This window comes from Symphalangus syndactylus, chromosome 4, assembly GCF_028878055.3.
Source record: "Symphalangus syndactylus isolate Jambi chromosome 4, NHGRI_mSymSyn1-v2.1_pri, whole genome shotgun sequence".
In the NCBI taxonomy this organism is placed as follows: domain Eukaryota; kingdom Metazoa; phylum Chordata; class Mammalia; order Primates; family Hylobatidae; genus Symphalangus; species Symphalangus syndactylus.
The window spans coordinates 18,565,351-18,591,044 of NC_072426.2; the positions used below are offsets into that span (position 1 = coordinate 18,565,351).

General features: G+C 33.8%; 1 protein-coding gene across 2 annotated transcripts in view; it reads left to right on the forward strand.

Moving 5' to 3' along the window:
• The window catches only part of PHIP (pleckstrin homology domain interacting protein), a 137,859-nt gene that overhangs the window by 69,314 nt on the left and 42,851 nt on the right, over nucleotides 1-25,694 (forward strand). The window contains exons 16-22 of one of the 2 annotated variants that reach the window (XM_055274198.2): nucleotides 6,345-6,473; nucleotides 8,086-8,311; nucleotides 11,805-11,942; nucleotides 12,607-12,790; nucleotides 18,897-19,014; nucleotides 21,513-21,653; nucleotides 24,441-24,517. In XM_055274198.2, coding sequence (XP_055130173.1) covers nucleotides 6,345-6,473; nucleotides 8,086-8,311; nucleotides 11,805-11,942; nucleotides 12,607-12,790; nucleotides 18,897-19,014; nucleotides 21,513-21,653; nucleotides 24,441-24,517 — 1,013 coding nt within the window. The remainder of the gene's footprint in view (nucleotides 1-6,344; nucleotides 6,474-8,085; nucleotides 8,312-11,804; nucleotides 11,943-12,606; nucleotides 12,791-18,896; nucleotides 19,015-21,512; nucleotides 21,654-24,440; nucleotides 24,518-25,694) is intronic. The other variant, XM_055274199.2, reaches the window with a different exon arrangement.

Genomic DNA, 25,694 nt, shown 5'->3' on the forward strand with positions numbered 1-25,694 from the left:
TCAAAATAGATACATCTCATATTGTGTTATCTCTTATGAATCAGGAGAAGAGTCTCTCTTTCTCTTTCTTTCTTTTCTTTTCTCCCTCACCAAACCCTCCCTCTCTCCCTCCCTCCCTTCCTCCCTTCTTTCCTTCCTTCTTTCTTCCTATCATCATCTAACAAGATAATGTCCTATATTTATACTCTCTGTGTTAAAAGGACTCTCTGATGCTTCCAGTCTGTATTTCAGCTTCTTTGGTAAGGAAGTACTTTCGGTCTTCTTACCATACACTTTAGTTATTATCACTTTCTTTCAGGTTTTAGGATTCTTTAGATTATATCTCTTTTATATATATATATATCTTGGTACAAAAGGCATGTTAATCTGTTGCCATGAATGTGAGTTTGTCTTTCCAGCTTCTCACACTGCGTTATATGTGGTGAATTACTTTCATGTAGTAATTCCTTGACATAGTCATGACTTGCTATCACAAGGGTATTTGAGATTTGATAGTTATATGAGAAAGTATATGAAATTACACAGAATTTAAACATGCAGATGAAAACGTTTTAACAAATATTTGAGTATTTTATTATTTGAGTGTTTTCTTTTGTGTTAAGCACAAAATATGAGGACCACAAGGGAGAATAAGACGTGGTCTTTATTTTTAGTCAGCCTACAGTTAAGTTGGGGAGACAAAATATACAAAATATACCTTAAGAGATAAATATTGATAAATAATTTCAAAAGGTAGCATGACAAATGAGAAAAGACAGTTGCTGTACCTTAAGATGTAGGGATCATGTCAGGGTGGACGATTGGAGACGTTTTGTTGAGGAGGAGGAATTGAAACTATGCCTTGAAAGATAAATAGGAATCGAGTCAGTAAGAAAGAGAATGAATTTTATAAACAAGAGGAACATTATAAAAAGCTAAGTGTCAAGACATGTTCATAGAGTTATTTAGAAAGCTTGATTGCAGTAGATTTTGGAAATAATGACGAAAAACAAATTGAGATGAACTGTCAGTGACTTCAAATGATCTCATAGGCATAAATACCTATGAACCTTGTGGGGGCTTTAGTAAATTATTTTATAGGATGGTTGAGAAGCTAAGAGAAAGATAGTTTGGTTGCCAGTAGTACTATTTCAGGTATGAAATTGAATAAGTGTGAGGACAACTACTTTAATTAGTCATGAAATATTATATGGGTAGTTGGTAGGAAATTTGTAAAGAAAAAATACATAAATGACTTGGTGTTTTGTGACTATATTGGGATTTGGGCTATAGGGTGACAGGGAGGAAAGATTTAATAAATAGGTTTATAGAGTGTTAAGCCTGGGTGACCTTGAGAACAATGGTTTTATTAGTGGAAATATGAAAGACATAAGGGAGAACTGACTTCTTTTTTCAGTTTCGTTTGTAATAATGTTTATTGCGTTGAACTACCTATGTGGAAATGGCCAGCTGGCACTTGGAGATAGACTACTTAGAGGGGCTAGGAGTAAAAAGAAGAAAATGTTGAAGCGTTTCTTATAGTATAGAGTTTACTTCCTCATGGAGACAGGAGAAGGAAGTGCAGAAGGCTTAGAAGTAAACTTTGGGAAATACTCATATATTTAGCAGAATGGAAAAGGGGTCACAATCCCTAGAGGATGTGTCAAGGAAGACACACCATGCTAATATGCCAAAAAGACCAAAAGAAAATAAGCCTCAAGGAAGGCTTAATCAATAGTATTGCTCTCCCCAGAGAAATCAGAATATGGGTACAAAATGCTGTTAAATTTGAAGATATTTATTTTGGTAATATTTTTCTTTTGATGAAAATCTAGAGCTGATTTTTCAGAATCATTTTTATATAATAATTTTTTTTTCATTTTATGTAATAATCTGATCTACTGATTTTATTAAGTCAGGTCCAGCAGTTTCCTTTTTTATGTTGGCATAAGTTAAAGAATTTTCAATATTAAAACAGCCATGCAATAACTATTTTAAAGTAATTTGATAACACCTGAACTGTTGGAATTTGGAATTTTTTTTTTTTTTTTTAAAGACGGAGTCTCGCTCTGTCACCAGGCTGGAGTGCAGTAGCATGATCTCGGCTCACTGCAACCTCCGCCTCCCGGGTTCAGGTGATTCTCCTGCCTGCCTCAGCCTCCCAAGTACCTGGGACTACAGGCACGCGCCACCACACCCAGCTAACTTTTGTATTTTTAGTAGAGACAGGGCTTCACCATGTTGGCCAGGATCCAACACTTATTTCAAATATACGTCTGAGTCTCTTTTGTATCTAGTTTACGTATTTTTCCCTAGGTTGGCAAGCTCTAATCTAAAAGTTTTTTTAAATACATAAGGAAGGACTTCTTAAGGGTTATTCTTAGCATAAATTCCATTTATCAGCTCTTTTCATTCTTGGTATATGAGTCTATTTCATAAGATTATTTTAGGGTATTTTAAAAGATGCATACATAATTTTAAATTTTGGAGTATTTCCTAGGTAAGATGCTTTCTTCTAATCAACGGTATGCTAAAAAAAAAAAAAAAAAAAAGGGAACAAGACAAACTGACCCTGCTAATAGAATTGAAATAACTCTAGAATAGGATGGTTCTGCCTAAGATAGCCCCATATTTTTTAACCTTCCTACTTTGTGTTAAGGTTTTCTAGAAGCATATACTTCTCATAATCACTCTCTATATATTCTTCATGATTGACATAATTGAGACCCTGAATTTTAGTATGCATTCTGCTTTTAATATACTTCATCTCCAGATTTGTCCAGTTTTCTTCAACATACCTATACCTTTCAGAACCTCAGATGGTAGGATTTTAGAACTGGACTCTAGTGATCATTTATCTCCATCATTCCACAGAGATTAGGTGATGTACCTATTACTGATGGAGAGATGTCTTGGGTCTTCGACCTCATTCCTCTGTCTAATCATTCATCTTTCTGCTTCACGAAAATTATGTTAGTTGTGTATAGTACCTTCCCTCAGAAAAGGTATTAGTATTCTTTCCTTAATGAGTCCTCATCAGAGCTCTTAGCTCATAAGTTTTTGTATCATTTAATTTCTTTAAAGTTCAGTGTAAATCTCTAAATGCCTAACAAGTTTATACTACTCATTTATTGGTAGTATTTATAGAATTCTTTAGTCAGTATGAGAATTTTCCAATAAGGGAGTCATTATTTTAACACATCTGATCCTCCCATCTCCTCCTTTTAAAAATAAAACAAAATACAATAATTGCTGAATATACTTTTATTTCTTTTCTTTTTACTCCTCTTATTTTTTTTGAAGTTTTCACAGTTACTGGTAAATACTGTCTCAGATTATCTCAGCTAAACTTTATTGATATTTAATGTCTATGAGCTTTATGTGGTCTTTATTTCTCTATATCCAAAATAATGCATAACAAGCACACTTGATTTTATTAGAGGAATAGTTCATCTAAAATGCACTTATTTTGATAATTAGTCATTAGTAGTTTCACTCTGTTTCTAATTATTTTACTACAATTGCAGTAAGTGCTAGCTAGCATAAGCTATATGTAGTATTAAATTTTATGTTGACACATTTTCTTAGTATGCAGTGCATTTAATTTTACGATAGGCTCATATATCTTTCATTTGGTGAGAGAGGGTATTTTCTTTCCATTTTTGAAGATAAACCTTACTGCTTTCTAGTAGATGTGAATATTCAAATAGTGCCTTCATTTAATATTTTGTCTTTGAGAATTCTTACTCATAAATACTTTGACCCTTGTTTAAAAAGATAAAATTCTTTTCTTTTGATTGGCTTAGTTAATCATACCATACATTTTAAAACCAGCTAGGATATTTTTAGTTAATACAGAGAAAGTAAAATATTTTCCTGTTTTATATCATCAACTGTTTGGAAGCCTGGTCTTGGAAAACCTAGTCTGCAGTTTATAGATGTGGGTGTTTATTGTCTGAGGATCCATTAATAAATAGAGAGTTGGTCTTTTAATTGATGAGGTTAGAGGCACCTTTTCTAACTGGTTCATGAGTAAAGCAGATTCTTTTAATGCCTCCTTTAGTAAACAAATGGTTAATCCAAATAATATCCTTTTCTTTTTTCTGATATGATTGAAATATACTTTCATTTTCTCCATATAAAAGTCACTTTGGAGTTAAACAGATGCCTTATACCAAGAAAATTAATACTGTCTTGCCATATTCACAATGAAATGTGTTATATAGGACACACAGGCATCTTAAATATGATTGCTATTTTTTCTTTGCTCTTTTAGAGCTTTATAAGTTTCAGCTGTCCCCAAAGATTATTTTAGAGATCTACTAACTGTAAATGTGGCAACATTGGTAAATAATAGGGTCAAGGGTTGATCAGTCCTAGTTGCCCCCCAACCCTCACCCCCAAAAAGAAAAAATGTTTGTTTAAACAACACATGAAGGATGCCATGCTTAGGAACATTTATCAGATTTCCTTTGAAATCGCTATATTGGACTACTTTCAAGTCTCCACTCTACTGTCGACTTAAAATTGTAATCTTAGACTTGTAATTACACTTCTGGAAACATTTATTAGAGTAGATTTATAAAGTAGTTGCTTTTTTGTTCTCTCTCTTGCCTTCTGTGAAATTTTGAGTGAACTGAGTTTAAAAAAAAAAAAAAAAACCATTTAACAACATATGGCTAAGGCAGTTTCAATCCCCTAATTTTTAGTTTTTGATATAAAAGTCTATTTAGAGGTGTACTTTGTTCATGTGGTTGCTTATTTATAACAGTTCATGTAACTTTTTTTTTTATTTGCCTAGGAAAACACTGAAAAATAAAGACTTGAATCCTGAATTTCTACTTATAGTCTTTCATTTTTGGCAAATGCCTAGCTGTATGGCTACTGGTGCCCTTATGGTAATCTGGAGAAATAGTTATATTCCTTCTTGTTTTTGAATTGTTTTAAAGTAGACTTGGAATCAGTTACCTTCGTCTCCTATCTTATCATCCTCCAACTTTCTTCACACTCGAGATATAATCCTGTTTCACTTATGATTCATTTCCTTTCTTTTATAAGTTTTTGTGTATATTAAACATTAGATAATTTTACTAGTTTTATCTAATATGGTTACTTTTGTAAAAAGTTATTCTTTCTTTTCTATTACTGTAACCATCCAAAATAGCATTAATAAGCACTGTTGCACACATTTCTTCTTTTTAGCAAGCCAAAGGAAAAAGCTAGCTTTCTTTTTGAGGCAATCCCATTTGTGGTATTGTATTAACTTCTTAGGTAAAGTCCTTTCTTTTATAGAAACATTTTCTCTTTTTACTAAAATGCAAACCTTCCTTGAGAAATCAGTTATTCTTCTTCTGAATTTTAACTTCTGCATTTGGTGAACTGTACATCCATCCTTATGCCACATTTATAATACTAAAGAAAGAAAGTTACCACCTTTCTCTTTTCCAAGCATCTCCTGGGATATTACTAATAAAGCTCAATTTGTTCTAGATCAGTGGATACCGGAACAGAAAGGAGGTATTTCTTACCTGATAATGTGTGTGTGTTCCGATTCTGCTAATCCAGAAATCCAACAGCATTTGTTGAAAATCATCCTTAGTTGTTATTTGTTAGGGAGTCAACTCCCTATTTTAGTTGTTTCTGAAATTCAGTCCCTAGATGTGCTTTAGATAGGGTAGAATTTTTACCTCTTTCAGAACACTGCTAAAGAAGTTTTCAACTGGAACATAGTCTGAAGAAGCACTGAGAGCAAAAAATTCAGAGTGGTGATTGGCCACCTCTGTTTGATTGACAGGTTGCAGGGAGGAAACCCATTCGTTCTGGATTAATGGAACTGGAAAACAGAAAACAATTATCAGGTAAAAAAAACCTTTTCTTTAACCTTTGAAATTCACCATTTAAAAGACGAGTCAGACTACCAGGGAATTTATTACCAAAAATAATAAAATCTAGTGTCATTTGAGCAATGATCTCTGCCTACTACTTCCAAGAATTACCAAAAAATCGGTACAGTTGCTACATGTCAGCTTTTGCAGAAAGGGCATGATTGAATGGAGATAGATGGAGTATAAGACATAATTATGTGTTAAATCTGAGTTTAAAACATGAAACAATTCTATGGGTGGGGGAGTTGGTATTCTTTTATTTCCTGAATTGTGTGTGGTCTGTGGATAGAGTACTTTATTTTTCAAGGCTATTAATCTGGCACTTTTCATGAATATTCATAAATTTTATTACTGTACTATGCTTGTTTTACTTAATCTTCATTAGGATGTATGCTTTTATCATAAAATTATTGTAATAATAGTGACCAATTCTTTACATTTTAATGGTAGTTTTCTTACTGTTGGTTAAATATATTTCAGATTGAAGGCCAAGGACATGGCGCAGTATTTGACTGCAAATGCTCTCCTGATGGTCAGCATTTTGCATGCACAGACTCTCATGGACATCTTTTAATTTTTGGCTTTGGGTCCAGTAGCAAATATGACAAGGTAGAGTATGATGACTATATATCATGTCCTTATTTTTTTTTAATGCATGTTTAGGGGTTGTATGTTTTTGGAGTGGGTGAGAATCAGCATCTTTACATGCAGGATAAAATTTGAAGAATCTTGTGTTAAGTAGTCTGGAGACTTAGTTTTGGAAAGGAAGGTGAAGACAGCAGTTAAATCTCACTTTATTAGGGCTTATTATTTAAAATCTGCATATTTCAGAAAAAAAAAAAAAACTCTTAGCCTGCTGGAGCAATCTAGATTGGAATTCTTAACTTGGGGTATATAAACTGGAGATGGAAGATGTTATCCATAGTGGGACTCTGAAATTATGTAAAATGTTTTTTTAATATAGATAATATGTACTTATCTAGGGTACAAATCTGGCTTTCATGTGGTTCTTAAAAATGTATTATATTACCTGATTGTAGTTAATGTTTTTTATTAAAGATCCTGTCCAGTTTTTGGGGGGCTTTTTTTACAGGGTGGGGGTGAAATGTCTCACTATGTTGCTTAGACTGGCTTTGAATTCTTGGGCTCAAACAATCCTCTCATTTCAGCCTACTAAATAACTGCAGCTGGCACTACAGGCATATGCCCTGCCACTTTGCTCAGCAGTTAAAGACCCCAACTTTAAGATTAGTGACTAAAAGAATTAAATTGCTTACTTGTGGTGGAATGGTATAAAAGGTTATGATAGTAAATATTGAGTAGTTTATAATTTAGTTTAAAAAATTGCAAATTAACCAGTGAAATTTTATGTAATAAAATTTATGTCCTGGTTGAGTTTATATTAATAATTTTATATCATCTCAAAACATTTAGAGAAAATGCTTATTAATCTTTAGAAAGTCTTACGTGATTTTTATAGTAATATTACACAAATCATACTTACTGTATACCTAAGGATTTAAGATAAAGCATGGTAGCTCTGTGGAAGTAAAAATACTGTTGAATGATTTGTGACTAGATTTGATGTTACCATTTAATTTAAAATTGAATATTGAATAGCTTATTTTTAGTGGTAGCTTTTCTACACAGTAGCCTCCTCTTATCCACAGGGAATATGTTCCAAGACTCCAAATGGATGCCTAAAACCTTGGAGAGTACCAAACCCTATGCACACTGTGTTTTTCCTATACAGTAATGGGTGGGTAGCATTCCTAGACAATGTGGATATGCTGGACAAAGGGATGATTTGTGTCCCAAGTGAGATGGCACTTGATTTCATTATGCATTTTGGAACACTGCAGAGTTAAACTTATAAGTTGTTTATTTCTGGAATTTTCTGTTCAGCATTTTTGGAGTCAGGTTGACCACAGGTAACTGAAACCATGGAAAGCAAAATTGCAAATAAGAGGGGACTCCTGTGTATAATCCCTTCCTTGTTTCAGAGAAAATTTAAAGCAGCTACTTTTCTGATCATAATACTTAAGGTAGAAAATTAAAATACATATTTACAATTAATTCGGGAAAATAATATTTTACAAATTGTTGCTTAATACCATTATTTGTATTCAGATGTTTGCTTTCTATTAGAAATGATGTAGACTTTTTTCTACAATGATACATTTTTATTTTTGCAGTCTTTTATGGACTTCTCTTTTTACAGATAGCAGATCAGATGTTCTTTCATAGTGATTATCGGCCACTTATTCGTGATGCCAACAATTTTGTATTAGATGAACAGACTCAGCAAGCGCCTCATCTTATGCCTCCCCCTTTTTTGGTTGATGTTGATGGTAACCCTCATCCATCAAGATATCAAAGATTAGTTCCTGGCCGTGAAAATTGCAGGGAGGAGCAACTCATCCCTCAGATGGGAGTAACTTCCTCAGGTAGGTGCTCATTTTCTTAGACAATCAAATTTTCTTCTTCCCACTGAACTGTTAAAATTGCTAATTGAGTAAAACTTTGTTTTCAGTTGTTAAGTGGATAAGAAGTAAAAGTATGTTTTATACTTTTATGCAGGTCTTTGATCATGCTTAAGGATTACAAGTTAATTATGGAACATTGGTGATTTACAGCAATAATTTTGATTTATTATCCATTTGTAACCCCTTGGGATCAATAAGGTAGTTCCTGTATTTGGTGTGAAACAAGTCAATTCATTTACTTACTCAGCAACATTTATTGATAATCTCTTCTGTCTCTGACACCTGCTAAGCCATGGCTATTCAGTAGTGAATTAAACAAACATGATCCTTGCTTTCATGGAATGGGTTAGTAGATTAATAAACACAGTTCACTAGAATAAACAAATACATAGTTCAAATTGTGATGAATGTTACTAAAGGGAATAATAGCATGATGTGAGAGAGATTGTAGATGGCCTGTTCACATTGCAGATGTTTTAAAAAGTTACCAACTTTTAAAGGTTTATAAGAGGATTGAAATGGAAAGTGTTGAGAGCTGTTTTAGTGAAGTATAATGGAGTGTTGAGGAATTAAATGAGAGTTAAAATGGAGTCAAAGTCTACAAACTGCTTTCCCTCTTTTGACAAGAAATGCAGCACTAGTGTATTAAGTAAAAATAATGGAAAGGTTCTGTAAAGAAGGTTAAACCAGTTTTGTCATTATGAATACTTCTATATTTTTAGACTAGAAAAATATTTATGAAAATATTTTAAGTTCTAGACTTTAATCGACAAAAGCTTCTAAGTAGCTTTTGTGTTGAGTGACTTTTAAATAATGAAATTAGATTCTGTAAGGAGCACAGAAAAAAATCAACCTCAAACCTGCATCTTATTTTTCTTAAAGGATTTAGCATGAAGTTGCAATAAAGGTGGACATACTGGATAGAAAGGGCTCCTCTTGGAATTAGACATGTCCACTTAGAATGGAGGGTGAGAAGAAGCATTAGAGGAATCATTCCTGCTGCTACTCCTAGAGTAGTGCAGTCCAGTGGACTTGAATATCTGGAGTTTGTGAGATTAATGTGTCTCAGTACGTGGACACAGCATGAACTCAAAGAATAAGTAGTATTTGAGAACCATGGACAGATATTCAGATTAGATAAGTTTCAGTATTAGAGAAGTTCTGGTCATAGGACTGAAATTAAGAGAAATGTCTTCAGTCTCTCGGAGGGGAATTGGCAAAATCAGATTGTGCCTAAGCCTCAAAATAGATAGCTACTTTAGGGTTTCAGACACAGAGAAATAAGGAAAAGACTCATTTATTAAAGTATCAGTGCTAATTAATTATTATTATTTTTAAATCCATTTACCAATTTATAAAGGGTTTTCATAAACAATATTTAATCCTGTATCTATGAAATTCCAGTCCTGCAAGTTGAGAGAATTCAAAATTTAATGGTATTGTGTCATAGAATCACAGGACTCTAACCTCAGCTCTGATTCTCAGTCCATTGTTCTTTCTTCCATATAAAGTAGGCATAATCTTAAAAATGAAATAGATACCAGTTGTTGGTATCCATAAGAGAATCCATAGCAATAATATTGGCTTTGTAATAAGTCCCAAAATTTTTCAGTGTTCTAATTCTCAGAATTCAGAGTAAAAATCTTTTTTTGTCATTTTTTAGACTTACTGAGTGTAAAATTGGTTAATACAAAAACAGAACAAAAGCAAAATGCTTTTCAGAAAAACCTTAACTTTTTATTTGCAAATCCAGATAATAAAATTTATTCTGGGAAATCTCTCAGAGTTAGGGAAAAATAGATTTGAGTTTTTATAATAATAAATTAGCTTGTTGTATTGGCACCATATAACATACTTTAAATGTGTCTTTTTCAGTTGTAAACTTGAGCTGTATCAGATTATTCATCAGTATTCCAACATGGTTTTCCAACAGCAAACCAGGAAAGAAGTATAAGACATTTGAACTTCTGTCTGCTTTTACCACTTCTACTTTGATGACCTTAAACAAGTTATTTTATCCTATTGAATTTTAGTTTTCTCTTATAAATGAAATTATGCATTTAATACATGTAATTTATTTTTCCTTTTACCTTTCTTACTACTACTTCATTTCAGAATATCCTTGCTATCTTTTCTTACCATTTAAGCCCCCCCTTAAATTCTGAGCTGATCAGATCTTCTCATATACTTGTATGGCTGATACTAATTGCTCCCTTCTTTATACTCATGGCAATATTTTTCATATATTTTATAATACACCTTTTAAAAATTTATTCAGCAAGAGTGAATATTTTTTAATGCCTAGCATTGTACTAGATTTAGATAAGATAAATGAGACAGTTCATGCTTTTGAGGAACTAACTGGTTTGGACTTCATTTATGTTTTATGTTGATTGGTCTGAATACTTAGATATGTATGGGTTGTTCAAGGAAGTGAAAGAGGGTAGCAGGTAATTCTTTCAGAAGTAATTGGAAAGATTTCGCAGAGGAAATACGGAGGTGCCATTTTAGTTGGTCCTGGAATGGTGAGTTAGAGATTGTCATGTTTATAGTGAGAATATTGTGTTCAAAAGTTTCAGTGCATGAAGGTGTTTTCTTGTTAGAAGGACAGAAAAGTCAGGTGGTCCCGTATGAATGGTACAAGTAAGAATTAATGCTGGAAAAGTTGGATGGATTAAAATACAAGTTTCTCCCTGCTTCACAGCCTTTGTACCTCTTTGGTTCTACCTGAAGTGTTCCTTATCTAGATCTTTATGTGGCTAACTAATTTAAATCTCAACTCAAATGCTACCTTGTCCGAGAGGGCTTCTCTGATTTTTCTGACCCACCATCACCTTCTTTATTTCAACACCTTTCTTTCATACTCTGTATTAACTCCTGGGTTATTGTTTACTTTCCCCATCAGTATGTTAGCTCCCTAAAGAGTAGGGATCTTCATGTCCCTTATTTACCACTAGATCTTAGTACCTGGCGTAGTTCCTAACATATAGTAGACAGTCAATAATGTATTGAATAAACGAGGCAGTAAACATTTTTTTTTAAGAAAGTGGGTAATCAGATGTGTCATTTTAAAAGAAACTATGATCTAAGTGGAAAACCTTACTATTGCCACTTATTAGATGTATGACTTCGAACAGTTATTTTGGTTTTCTCATCTATAAAGTGGAGTTTTTTATACATACCTGATGGAGTTACCATAAGGATTATGAGTATCTGAGTCATGATAAACAGTAAAAGTTAGCAACCATCCTCATCATTAGTTTTGATAAACTAAGATGGACAGATGTTTTCTTTCCTTTTTTTTTTTTTAACTCCCATGATTTACAGTTGATCATTTAAGTCTTTTACCCAAGCAACATTTATGTTTAATTCTGAACTCATAAGTGAGGTTGATGAGTAAAATGGTTTGAATAGTAGCTAAAATATTCGTAATATTTTGTGTGGTATTGTATAGGACTGAATCAAGTTTTAAGTCAGCAAGCAAACCAGGAGATCAGCCCACTGGACAGCATGATTCAAAGACTACAACAGGAGCAAGACCTGAGACGTTCTGGTGAAGCAGGTATCAGTAATACCAGCCGTTTAAGTAGAGGTAAGCAGATATTCTATTTTAAGTGGAATATTTAAAAATTTGAAACAGCCTAAATCTCCCACAGTGTTAAGTGGTTTAAGAAATTATGGTACATCCGTAAAATGAAATATTAGGCTGCCAAAATGATCAGGGTTTTGAAGAATATTTAATGACCCAAGAAAATGGTTCATAATGAGATTTCAAGTTAGAGATAATGAGTTTTTAAATGTGTATATTCTTCCACATTTTCTATAGTAAACATGTAGAATAGTCAAAGCCACATTCTTGAACATCTCATCACCCTTATTGTTGTATATTGTTAAACTTTAAGAGTCAAAACAAATTTATGAACCATAAATACTCTTGGGTTTGTCTAGTTTGCTTCTTATGAAGTCTTCTCAAAAATACTTAGCATTTTTTTAAAGTAATGATTTTATATCCTTGGGGCTTAATAGTCTATAGTTATGATTCATTGACTTACCTAATCAACTGAATAACCATGTTTTGTTTTCATTAAACCACTTTTGCCTGTGGTTTAGTTCCTGATATGGTAATTTAATTAGTTTGCCACAATATGAAGTTTCATATGGAAGATAGTGTATTACCTCTTTTTTTCTGTTATAAACTAATGGAGAAATATCTCTAAGTAGAACTTAATCACTTAGGCTCCAACTTTTTCACTTAGGCTCCATAAGTTCTACCTCAGAGGTTCATTCACCACCAAACGTAGGACTAAGACGTAGTGGACAAATTGAAGGTGTACGGCAAATGCACAGCAACGCACCAAGAAGTGAAATAGCCACAGAGCGGGATCTTGTAGCTTGGAGTCGAAGGGTGGTAGTACCCGAGCTATCAGCTGGTGTAGCCAGGTAAGGGAAGTTGTGAATTGTTATGTACCATAGTTCCTTGGGTTCATTTTGAGTTAACAGCATTCACAGCATAATACCTTTCCAGCCCTGTAATTCCTCTGAAATTTATCTGGAAGGGTAGTATAAACTATTCATGACTGTAGAAAAATTAAGTTTCTAAGATATATTTATTTCTAGAATGATTTATGTAAATGATAAGAATAATATGTGTTAAGGTCAACAGGAAAATCATAAATTTGGATTGACCAAATAGGAGGTTTTATTGAGTAGCATATTTCAGTCTTGGCTTGTCTTGTTTAACTATATCTTAAAATACATTTTATAAAGTTTGTTATAATTATTTAATTTTTTAATGGATTTAGCCAGCCATTCACATGATATTCAGATGCCAAAAAAAATTAATTGGAAAATACATAAAGATTTTATATATATTAAAATATTTATATTTAAAAGTATACATTTATGACTTTAAAAGTATTGATTTAATAAAATTCTATTCTCTTAGACCATGCCATGAGGGAACTTTTTATCCAGTTCCTTTTGATCTTCAGTCATGAAATACTCATGAATGAGGCCTAGAACCTAAGTAAGGCTGATTTCTGTGTATGAAGTATGTTCTAAGTATGAAGGTCAAAATGTGAATTTGAATTTAAGATTTTCTAGTTCTTCAACTCAGAAGATAGTAGTAATTACATAATTAAAATTTTGGTCTTAATGTTCATATAGATTATGCTTTTTGATTGGACATACTTTGAATTTATGTTAGGATTTAGAATTAAATACACACCAAAGGTATACATTTACACTTTTTTATGACAAATATACCCAGTTATCTGTCATAAATTAATTAACTCACATGGTATATTTTTAGTTAGATTCTTGTTTACTTTTTAATTCTAATGTTAAGGTTTGAAAGGGGTCAAATAAATAATGCTTATTTTTTCAACACGAATTCTGAAATAATTGAAAAATAACATGGAGAATAAGACACATAGTAAATCAGACTATCACTGTTTGTTACTATCACTTTTTATTTCATGAAATAAAACCCATATCAGTAACAAAAAGTAATATTCCACAAAAACCGTATCAGTAACAAAAAGTAATATTCACCAGACACAGATAGCAGTGGGCCACAGTTTTTCTTCCCTTGTGGGACATGTGGTTTGCTTCTTTAAGATGCAGGGCAAAATGTATAATTGCACACAATGGCATAAGGCTGGGCTGTGCTAAGCTGGGTTTTTCTTCCAGAGCATATCAGTTGACTAATTTACTCCTCCTCTGGAGAGGAATGAGTCAGGAGATAAGGTTGCTAGTTGTTGGTTGAGGCTCCTGCACATGGAAGGGAACTTGAGGAGTGAGGAAGATTTATTTGTCTTCAAATATTCTTCATCGTTTTATTCCTTTATCATTGGGCTTAACTATTCATTGGCCCGTGGTCAAGCAAGACTGTGGCCATAACTTTAACAGATATTCTTTCTTTGGGCTTCCTAGAGCTTTGTCTCTAAAACTTTGTACTCATCCTATGGGAATCTTCCTAAGAATCTCTTCAGTGGGTAGTCTAAAGTTTCCTTTTAAAAAGCCTCTCTGAAATGGGTCAGCCTCATCCATTAATTAAAATGGAATCCAATGACATACCCAACAGGGGGCTAAGTACCATAGAAATAATTCTCATAACTCAATAGTAAACAACAGAATCCAACCAGAGAATGGGCAAAAGACATGAACAGACATTTACCAAAGAGGATCTATAGATGACAAATAAGCACATGAAAAGATAATCAATGTCATTAACCATTAGGGAAATACAAGTTGGAACCACAATGAAATATCACTGCATTCTTCTCAGAATGGTTAAAATAAAAAATAAGTGACAGCACCAAATGCTAGAGAGGATGTAGAGAAAACTGAATTACTCATGCATTGCTAGTGGGAATGTAAAATGATAGAGCCATTTTGGGAAACAGTTTTGCACTTTCCTAAAATCCTAAACATGCAACTGCCTGTCATATGACCCAGCAGTTGCACTATTGGGAATTTATCCTAAAGAAATGAAAACTCATGTTCACACAAAAACCTGAACATAAATGTATAGCAGCTTTATTTGTAATACCCAAAAGCCAGAGAGATACCCAGATGTATTTCAGTAGGTAGATGGTTAAACAATGGTATATTCACACCATGGACTACTACTGTGCAATAAAAAGGAACAGCATGTTGATACAATGGGTATGAATCTTGAGGGAATTATGCTGAGTGGAGAAAAATAATTTCAAAGTACATTCTGTATAATTCCGTTTATGGAATATTCTTGAAATGACAAGGGTATAGGAATGGAGAACAGATTTAGGTTGCTAAGATACAGGCATACTTTGGGGATATTGCAGGTTTGGTTCCAGACCAGTGCAGTAAAGCAGCTCACATGATTTTGTTTGTTTGTTTCCCAGTGCATGTAAAAGTTAAGGTTATACTATTCTGTAATCTGTTAATTGAACAATATGATTATGTCTGAAAAAAACTACATACCTAATTTGAAAATTCTTTACTGTTGAAAAACGCTAACAACCATCTGAACCTTCAGTGATTATACTCTTCTTGCTGGTGAAGGGTCTTGCCTCAATGTTGATGGTGGCTGGCTGATCAGAGTGGAGGTTGCTGAAGGTTGGAGTGGCTGTGGCAATTTCTTAAAATAAGACAATAATAAAGTTTGCCACATTGATTTGACTCCTCTCATGAAATATTTCTGTGTAGAACTTATTTCAAAACTGGGTCAGTCCTCTCAAACCCTGCCATTGCTTTATTAAGTTCATGTAATTTTCTTTTCTTTTCTTTTTTTGAGACGGAGTCTTACTCTGTTGCCCAGGCTAGAGTGCAGTGGTGTGATCTGGGCTCACCGCAACATCCACCTCCCAGGTTCAAGCAATTCCCCTGCCTCAGCCTTCCCAGTAGCTGGGACTACAGGCGCATACCACCATGCCTGGATAATTTTTTATAGTTTTAGTAGAGACGGGGTTTCACCGTGTTAGCCAGGATGGTCTTGATCTCCTCACCTTGTGATCTGCCCTCTTCAGCCTCCCAAAGTGCTAGGATTACAGGCATGAGCCACCGCACCTGGCCAAGTTCATATAGTTTTCTACATCCTTTGTTAACATTTCAGCAATATTCAAAGCATATTCACTAGAGTAGCCTCCCTCAAGAAACCTCTTTGTTCATCCATGAGCCGCTCCTCATTCGTTTAAAGTTTTATTATGCAACTTCAGCAATTCAGTCACATCTTTAGTTGCCGCTTCTAATTCTAGTTCTCTTGCCATTTCTATTACATCTACAGTAACTTCTTCCACTGATCTCTTCAGCCTTCAGAATCATCTGAGGGTTGGAATCAGCTTCTTTCAAACTCCTGTTAACAGTGATACTTTTCCTCTTCCCGTGAATCATGAATGTTCTTAATGGCATCTAGAATGGTGAATCCTTTCTAGAAGGTTTTCAATGTACTTTGCCCAGATCTGTTAGCAGAATAACTATCTAGTGCAGCTATAGCCTTATGAAGTGTAATTTCTTAAATAAAAAGACTTGAAAATCAAAATTACTCCTAGACCCACAGGCTGCAGAATGGATGTTCGGTTAGCAGGCATGAAAAGAACACTAATCACGTTGTTTATCTCCATCAGAGCTCTTGGGTGACTAGGTGCATTGTCAGTGAACAGTAATATTTTGAAAGCAATCATGTTTTCCGAGTAGTAGATCTCAACAGTGGGCTAAAAATATTCAGTAAACCATGCTATAAATAGATGTGCTGCCATCTAGACTTTGTTGTTTCATTTATGGAGCACAAGATGAGTATATTTATCATAATTCTTAAGTGCCCTAAGATTTTTGGAATGATAGATGAGCATTAGCTTCAACTTGAAGTCACTAGCTGCGTTAGCCCCTAAGAAGAGATTTAGACTGTCCTTTGAAGCTTTGAAGCCAAGCCCTTACTTCCCTCTAGCTGTGAAAGTCCAGATGATACCTTCTTCCATTTAGATGGCTGTTTGATCTGTTACTACATTGAAAATCTGTTGTTTAGTGTAGCTACTTTCTTCAGTGATCTTAGCTAGTTATTCTGGATAAATTGCTCAGCTACTTCATCAGCACTTGCTGCTTCACCTTACACTTTTATGTTACACAGGTGGTTCTTAAGCCTCATGAACCAGCCTATGCTAGCTTCCAACTTTTCTTCTGCAGCTTTTTCCCCTCTTCCAACCTTCATAGAAGAGAAGAGAGTTAGGGCCTTGCTCTGGATTAGGCTTTGGCTTAAAGGAATGTTGTAGCTGGTTTGATCTTCTATCCAGACCACAAAAACTATTTCTGTATCAGCAACAAGCCTGCTTCACTTTCATATCATTCCTATGTTCACTGGAGTAGCATATTTAACTTCCTTCAAGAGCTTTTCCTTTTCGTTCAAAACATGGTTGTTTGGCACAAGAGGCATAGCTTTCAGCCTGTCTCAGCTTTTGACATGCTTTCATCACAGAGTTTAATCATTGCTACCTTTGATTTAAAGTGAGAGATGTTTTCACTGGATCAGTTAGGGTTTTTAATTGGCCTAACTTTAATATTGTTCTGTCTCAGGGAATAGTGAGGCCTGAGGAGAGGGAGAAGATGGGGCAATGGCTAGTTGGTGGAGCAGTCAGAACACACGTAACATTTGTCAGTTATAGGTGAGGTTCATGGTGCTTCAAAACAACTACAATAGAAGCATAAAAAATTACTGACAACAGGTCTCCATAATAGATATAATGGTAGTGAAAAAGCCAGAAATATTTTAAGAATTACCAAAATGTGACACAGAGACACGAAGTTAGCATATGTGGTTGAAAAATGGCACTTGCTCGCCGCAGGGTTCCCACAAACTTGCAACTTGTAAAAAAAAAAAAATGCACTATCTGCAAAGCGCAGTAAAACATGTATGCCTGTGTACACACACACACAAACTAATAGAAACTAATAGAAGTAAAACTGGGGAAGTCTGAGTAAGATCAATGGATTGTATAAATGTCAGCATCCTCCTTCTGATGTTGTACGATGTTTTGCAAAATGTTACCATTTGGGGGAATTGGATAAAGGATGCAAAGTTTTGCAGAATGTTACTATTTGGGGGAACTGGATAAAGGATACAAGTAATCGCCGTGTTATTTCTTACAACTGTATGTTAATCTATAATGATTGCAGTAAAAAGTTTAATTTTTAAAAAAAACTAAGAACAAAAAAATTAAATCCAAGCCTGTTCTTTTCAGAAGATTTAAATTTGCTCATTTTATTTTCCATTCAGAATTATGGCCAGCCACAGTGGAGATTGTGCAGTTAAGTAACATGATAACATTAATATCATCTAGTAAAGAAATATCAACAGTATATAGTTGCACTGTGTTTTAGTATTAACTACCTTCTTATTATGAAATCTTAAGGGAGAATTAAAGTTCAAATACCCTTGCATTTCAAAAACTTTAAAGTTGTAAGATATTGAAATAAAAAATAAAATTATCTTTTTCTCATGAGTTCATTTTTTTTTTATTAAATTAAAGTTTAAAATTAGTGTTCCTCAATTTGTGTTGTTCAGTTTCACCTTGATGGTTTGAGTTTTTTCAGTCAGTGAAACCTGACCTCCCTGTCTCTGGAAAGAGTGTAGTTCTTTCAGGGCTTTCAGTGTAACCTCGGGCTCTGTTGTATTGAATTTTTAAAGAGATTCCAGCTATCTATATGGAACAGAAGATTATCAAAGCATAGGCCCTATTCTAAAAAATAAATCCGATTTCTCACTCTTGGAAAAATATCCTAGGAATCACCATGTTCCCACAATCTAATACTTGGTTTGCCAAAGACCATAGCAGGAACCGGTAGTATTAAGTTGGAGTAGACAGAGTTTGTCTTTCCATTATTTCAGTCATTTAATGCCAGATGTCCTGAGCCCGCAACCTATGAAATTAAACTCAGAAATCTTTATCACGTGCTTCCATCTTAAAATAAAACATCAGGAGTAGCGTTCCTTTCCTGACACCTAATATTCCTTTTGGAGGAAAGTTATATGTAAAATTCTAGATTAATGCATATGGCTTTTGTCTTTCAGTAGGCAAGAAGAATGGAGAACTGCAAAGGGAGAAGAAGAAATAAAGACTTACAGGTCAGAAGAGAAAAGAAAACACTTAACTGTTCCAAAAGAGAATAAAATACCCACTGTCTCAAAGGTACATATTAATTATTTTGATGTTTAATATTTGCTTCTTAAGTATAGTGACCATTTTAAGGCTCCATTTCGTAATTTAAAATGTTATTATAAACAGGTTAATGGTAAAAATTAACATAGTAATTCGTGGTTATCTCTGGATTATCTATTGTTTACTATTTAAAATTTTTAATTCCATTTCTGCTTTGTAGCACACCCTTTCCCAAAGTGCCAATTCTTATATACTCATGAAATTCTAATAAATTACACTAAAGCCTCATCAAGAACTTTCCTTAGCTCTTCATAATCTTGTGTGCCATCTTTGTACAGTCTGAAAATAGCATTTTGTTATGTTCTTCTATGTGTTTTTGTGGTGTCTTGCCTCTATTCATTATTCTAGATAATCAAGTCAGCTAATGCTGCTATAGATAATATTTCTCATTTTCTCCACTAGGAGAGGTAGATTGTCCCTAATAGTTTTGACCGATTGGCTTTTCTGTCATCCTACTCTGGAAAAACTTTTGCACCCAGTAGATTTCAATTGGTCGTGGCCTAATTGGAGAGAGATATGTACTTCCCTGAGTGTGAAGGAATCACAAGTATCGCTTTTTCCTTTTTTTCTTTTCTTTTTTTTTATTTTGGAGAAAAACAGCTTGAAAACTTCAGAGCCTTAGAGTCTGTAATTGAGGAAGCCTATGTGAAACTTCTTTTTAGGTCCAAGTCACTATCTAAAGCAATTATTGAAACAAAGGAAAAATAAATAGCAGGCCTTCTTCACCAGCTTCGTGTTCCTTCCTTTTTTTCATTTGAGTTTTTTAAAACTCCTAAATCAGTCTTCTTTTCTAGAATTCACTTTTCTGTTTTATTACTCATCTCTTCAAAATACTCAAGTAGTCCTTTTTTCTTTACTAAGTGTATCATACCCTGGGATCAGTAGGACCTCACAGTGGTAGAATTCCTGTTAGTATAAGAAAGGAAAATTTCTTTCGAAATAATCTTGTTTTTTGGTTGATTGGTTGGCTTTTTCATGGTAAGTAGAAAGCATACCTTTTTTGCATCCTTTGCTGAGATAAACTTAAATAATGATGATGAGAGTTTGTATTGCTTGCTACTACCTTTTTGGATGGAATATGTTAGTATCTATTAATAAATTAAAAGATGTGCTTATCTCTTAATTCAATAGTACTTCAAAGACTTAAGAAATAAAAGGAACGATATGTATATGTATACATATATGTATGTGCATGCACACTCACATATTTTTAGTGTCTGTGGTCGCAAAAACTGGAATAACCAGTATTATTTATGTCGTCAGCTGGCTATCATTTATTTTTCCCTAATTTAATTGGTTATTTTCGATTTCAAGGATGTCTAATTGAGTCTTTGTTTTTTTCTAAGACAAGACCCTGCATTTATTTCATGGATGTGATTCTCTTTTTTGTTTGGTTGGTGGGGAGACAGTGTCTCATTGTGTTACCCAGGACAGAGTGCGATGGGACAGTCCTAGCTGACTGCAGCCTTGGACTGCCTCAGGTGATCCTCTTGCCTCATCATCCCAAATAGCTAGGACTATAGGTTTATACCACCATGCCTGGCTAACTTTAAATTTTATTTTTTAACTTTGTAGAGATAGGGTCTTGCCATTGCCCTGGCTAGTCTTGAACTCCTGATCCCAAAGCAGGATTCTCCCACATTGGCCTCCCAAAGTGCTGGGATTACAGGCATGAGCTACCATGGCTGGCCTTTGTATTCACTTTTGAGATAGCTTTATTAAGTTTTTTTTGTGTGTTTTAGGCATAAATTTTAGTGTTTATTGAGTTTGTCTTCATCACTGTGTTGTACTTTGTCAGTTTTTTAGTGCTTATTGGTTGTATTCTCATCTGCAGAAGACTCCTCACATTTATTCCAGCAGAAGAAAAATAACCCAGCCACATGGCATCTTATCTTCATAGTGGCAGGGTAGCTTTATGATCCCCATTTTGGTTTCCAATTTGCCTCTGCCTGTTACATATGCCTCATAGCCCATTTTCCTTTTTCTTACATCATTTCTGTAGGTTTGATGTAGATACGGAAGAGTTCAGTGTTTGGTTTAGTCATTTATCATGAATCCTTATGTCTGTCATTAATTAGAAAAAAAACCAGAGTTTTTGTGACTAATCAATCAGCAAGTAAATTTCAACGTAACCATGGTAAGCCTTTAACTTGATGAATGTTAAAATGTTTGAGTTGGTACTATAACCTCGTCCATTTAAGTGATATCTTAAATATGAGCAAATGTTTTTATTGTTGTTGTATGTTAGGATAAATTGTCTCACTTTGTCACCCAGGCTGTAGTGCAGTGGTGCAATCATCCCTCACTGCAGCCTTGAACTCCTAGGCTCAAGCAATCTTCCCGAGTAGCTGGGACTACAGGCATGCGCCACCATGCCCAGCTTGAATTTTTTTAATTAAAAAATTTTAACTTTTAAACTAAAAATCCTGCTCTTTAAACAATCTGTGAATAAATTTATTTTTTTCTAGAATCATGCTCATGAGCATTTCCTGGATCTTGGAGAATCCAAAAAGCAACAGACAAATCAACACAATTATCGTACTAGATCTGCATTGGAAGAGACTCCTAGACCCTCAGAAGAGATAGAAAATGGCAGTAGTTCTTCAGATGTAAGATATCAGCACATTCATAAATTACATGTCATTTTTACTTATTTTTTTAAATATGAGTTTAATTCTTTGCATTTATTGATATGTTTGTAGATGTAGCTTAAATATGGCATTTTGGGGTCTTACGATACAGCTTTTATTTTCTAAAAATCTATTTCTAGGCATGGCACACATACACATAATTTCAAATCCACAAAATAAACTCATGTGAATTAATTATTCTCATTTTATAGATAAGGATTCTGAGGCTCAAAGATATTTAGACTATACAGTCACCTATTAAGAGGTAGAGCAGGGAATAAATGCAAGTTTGTTTTACTTTAAAGCCAAGCTTTTTAAGTGGTACCATGAAGCTGTAGTATAGTGTAAATATAACAACAAATCAATAAGTATTTGACAATTTTTGTTGGTTTTTAATCTCTGTACCAGTTTATAGCTTTCTCAGTGTAATTTTTAAATATTCCTCATGCGTCATTATTTCAGTAAATATTACTGTCCTTACTAAATTATATATTATTCCAATGAAGGCAATCAGTTTGCAGTCATAAACCAATCTTATTAAGCAGTTAAACCATCTCCATTCCTCTTTTCTTCTCAACCCTTCCCATCACCTTCCTTCTTTACAGGTTAGAGATGTAATCATTTTAGATATTGACTACTATACACTTTTGAAACCATATTGTGCTTTGAAATGCTAGGCATATATGAGAATTCTCTAAATATATTCTCTTTATCCAGGGCAACATTAACTCTCAAACTGAGAGTATTCTAACCACAATTTAAGTTAGTCTCCAATGGCTTTGGGTCCTCATATGGCCAGGTCAAAATGATATATTCATTCTGGCGAAAAAAGAGAAATATACTGATTATATAAACTTGACACATGGTAATTTGGATAGACATACAAAACATAAAATACATGTGGGCTAATTATTTATCTTATAAAATGTCTCTATTTTTGAAAGAGTTTCTTCTAAATATTAAGTTTCTATATAATATTTAAAATATTATTTATTAGAAACTTAAGAACTGTATTTCCAGAAACACATCTGTTACAATAAGTCCTTCAAGTGTCTTCAAACTAATTTGTTTATGCTTTAACATCCTTTTAGAAATTTAGAATATATTTCTAGAGGAGCCCATTGAGAACAAAGTATCACTTTGGGCACAGTATACTAATTAATTGGAAAGAATTCTGATTTTTTGGTTCAAATGTTTTGTACTTTAGTATTTCGTATTTGGAATGTAGGAATAATTCTGTTTCTTTTTTCCCCCCCTTTAAGGAAGTAACACACAAAATGTGGGAAAAATTATATCACTTGCTTAGATTTGTTATATCAAGCAGTGATTAAATTTGTTAATAAAATGTGCTTTTTGTTAATAAAATATGCAAATGTGATTTTTTCATTTTTGCTTAGTTTTCATAACTGTGGAATAGACATATAATCACATTCTTCATTAAAACATCAAAATGGGAAAACTTTTGTCCCAAATATATTATTTTATTTAAATATTAAAAGAATCCACCCCATTGTCCTCTTTAAAAGTTATCTGAATATGCCGAGCAAGTAAGTAACACCATTCTTACAGAATGTTGTCCAGGGTTTGGACTAAAGTGACCTGGGCTTAAATCAAGTTTTGTTGCTTATTAGTTGTGCCGCCTTGGGCAAAATTCTCAACTTTTTAAAGCTTTAGTTTGTTTTATTTAAATAACTCTCTATCACCAATAGTGCATTGTCAAGCCCAAATGGGGTGATACATACAAAGTGCTTAGAATAGTTTGTAACATACAGTAAAAGCTTAATAAATACGAGGTGTTATTGTTATTGGAGCATAAAGTTTATTTAAGCGAGGAAGACATGCAACATTTTTGCCATCAAAAAACCCAACTTTATGAAGAAAATGCTTTCACAGATAATATTCTTTGTTGACTCGTGAATATTTACTAAAGAGAAACAGAGTGTTTAAGTATTTTTTAGTCCTTTACCATTTGGATAAAATAAGACCAGAAGTGGAACATCCTTTTTTATATGGGACAGCTGTTTTAATAAGTAAAACATAAATGTGCCTATAATAAATAAAACATAAATATGCCTTCTCAAAGCACCTATAGAAAAGAAAGCTTAGTGATTTAAAAAGGCTCAAGAAGTAAAAATTAATTTCAAATGTAAATATGGAATTTGATACCATTTTATCTAGAAGATATGTTATGAGGCTTTTACAATGGTAACCTGTAGGATTGCTCTGAATCCAATATTAGTATTATGTTTTTATATACATTTACGTATTCTCATTTATTTGTGAAAAAAAGGTAAAAGCTGTATTTTGCAACTAATTTTTTAAAGAGCAGCAGCTGACTCTTTTATTATTTTATTGTTATTATTTTTGAGACAGTCTCTTTCTGGAGTGTAGTGGTGCGATCTCAGCTCACGGCAACCTCCGCCTCCGGGGTTCAAGCAATTCCGTGCCTCAGTCTCTCAAGTAGCTGGGATTACAGGCATCCGCCACCATTCCCAGCTAATTTTTTTTGTATTTTAGTAGAGACAGGGTGTCGCCACGTTGGCCAGGCTGGTCTCGAACCCCTAACCTTAAGGGATCCGCCCACCTCGACCTCTCAAAAGTGTTGGGATTATAGGCGTGAGCCACAACACCCTTTGCAACTAATTTAAATCAAATTTTAAATATCCCAATATGACTGATATTATAAGATATCACTGATATTTTCTGTAATCATAAAATGTTATTTTATAAAATTATGCAATAAGACGTGTATTCAACATATCTTAGGAAGGCGAAGTAGTTGCTGTCAGTGGTGGAACATCCGAAGAAGAAGAGAGAGCATGGCACAGTGATGGCAGTTCTAGGTAAATGAATGATTTTTATTTCTGCAAATGTTATATAAAATCTTGAGAAAGGTGATTTTTTTTTTTTTTAACCAGCAACACGTTTCAAAGTCTCTGAAAGTCCAAAGTTCTTCAGAGAGTTTTTGAAATTGTATGAAATGTAGATTTTCTGATATATGTTCTCTATAGAAAATAATTTTTTGGTGATTGCAACTAGATCTTCAAAATGATGCTTTTAGCTTTATCGTCTTAGTATTGTTTCTTCTGAATACTGTTATAATGTTGAATTGCAAACCAGTTTCATTACTGGTTTTGAAAAGTGTGAAGTTAAGAAAGCAATGCAAGCCTCCTGAGTTAACTATCTTATATAGTGGAATTTATGGTATACTAATGATAAGAGGAATAAGCTCTCCTTTTTCTTGTTATCCCTACCTTATTTGACCACACCAGTGAGGATTCCTTCAGCTCCTTATACTGGCGGTTCACATTGTTGCAGAGCTTATGACCTTGGCTAACTTTGGAAGGTCTTAATAGCAAGAAGAGAGTATAGCCTTTGGGGATGGCAATTATGATTAGCTGCTACACTTATCACCCACCTTAGTGGCTCTTAAAATAGAAGGGACAAATTATGAAGTAGAGGCTGTAAGAGTTCCTCAGTTCTACAATCAAGGGCTTTCCTATTCCCACAGTAGTGATTTCTGGTAATGATGTGCAAATGTGTGTGGTTAGATCTAGTAGTTTTCTGTATTCAAGACAGGTCATTGAAGGAAAAATTGAATTTCTTTTGGCTCAACAGCAGAATCAGAGTATTTCAAACCCTGAGATGACATAGGGGGTCCTGTATTAAAAGAGCAGTGGTGGTTTTAGCAGTTGAGGACAGTTGTAAAGAATGCTGGGCTCTGGAGTTTGTAATTATGTTTATGCTGACAGCAGAAGATCTTCTGTAAGAGCCAAGTACTCCAGAGAGTGATAACTGTGTGATTTGGCAGGTACCATTTATAGTGGCCATGGCTGGAGCTAGTATAAATAAAATGCTCATAAGTTGTAGACAACCTATTTTAGAATAGCATATCTGAAAGTAGTGTAAGTTCTTAAAAATCATTTAAAATTTCATAGTGAAATCACTAAATCATGTTAGAAAACATCTTAATTATTTGATTCTTATCTGGGATGATTAGGATAATCAGAGATTTAGGTA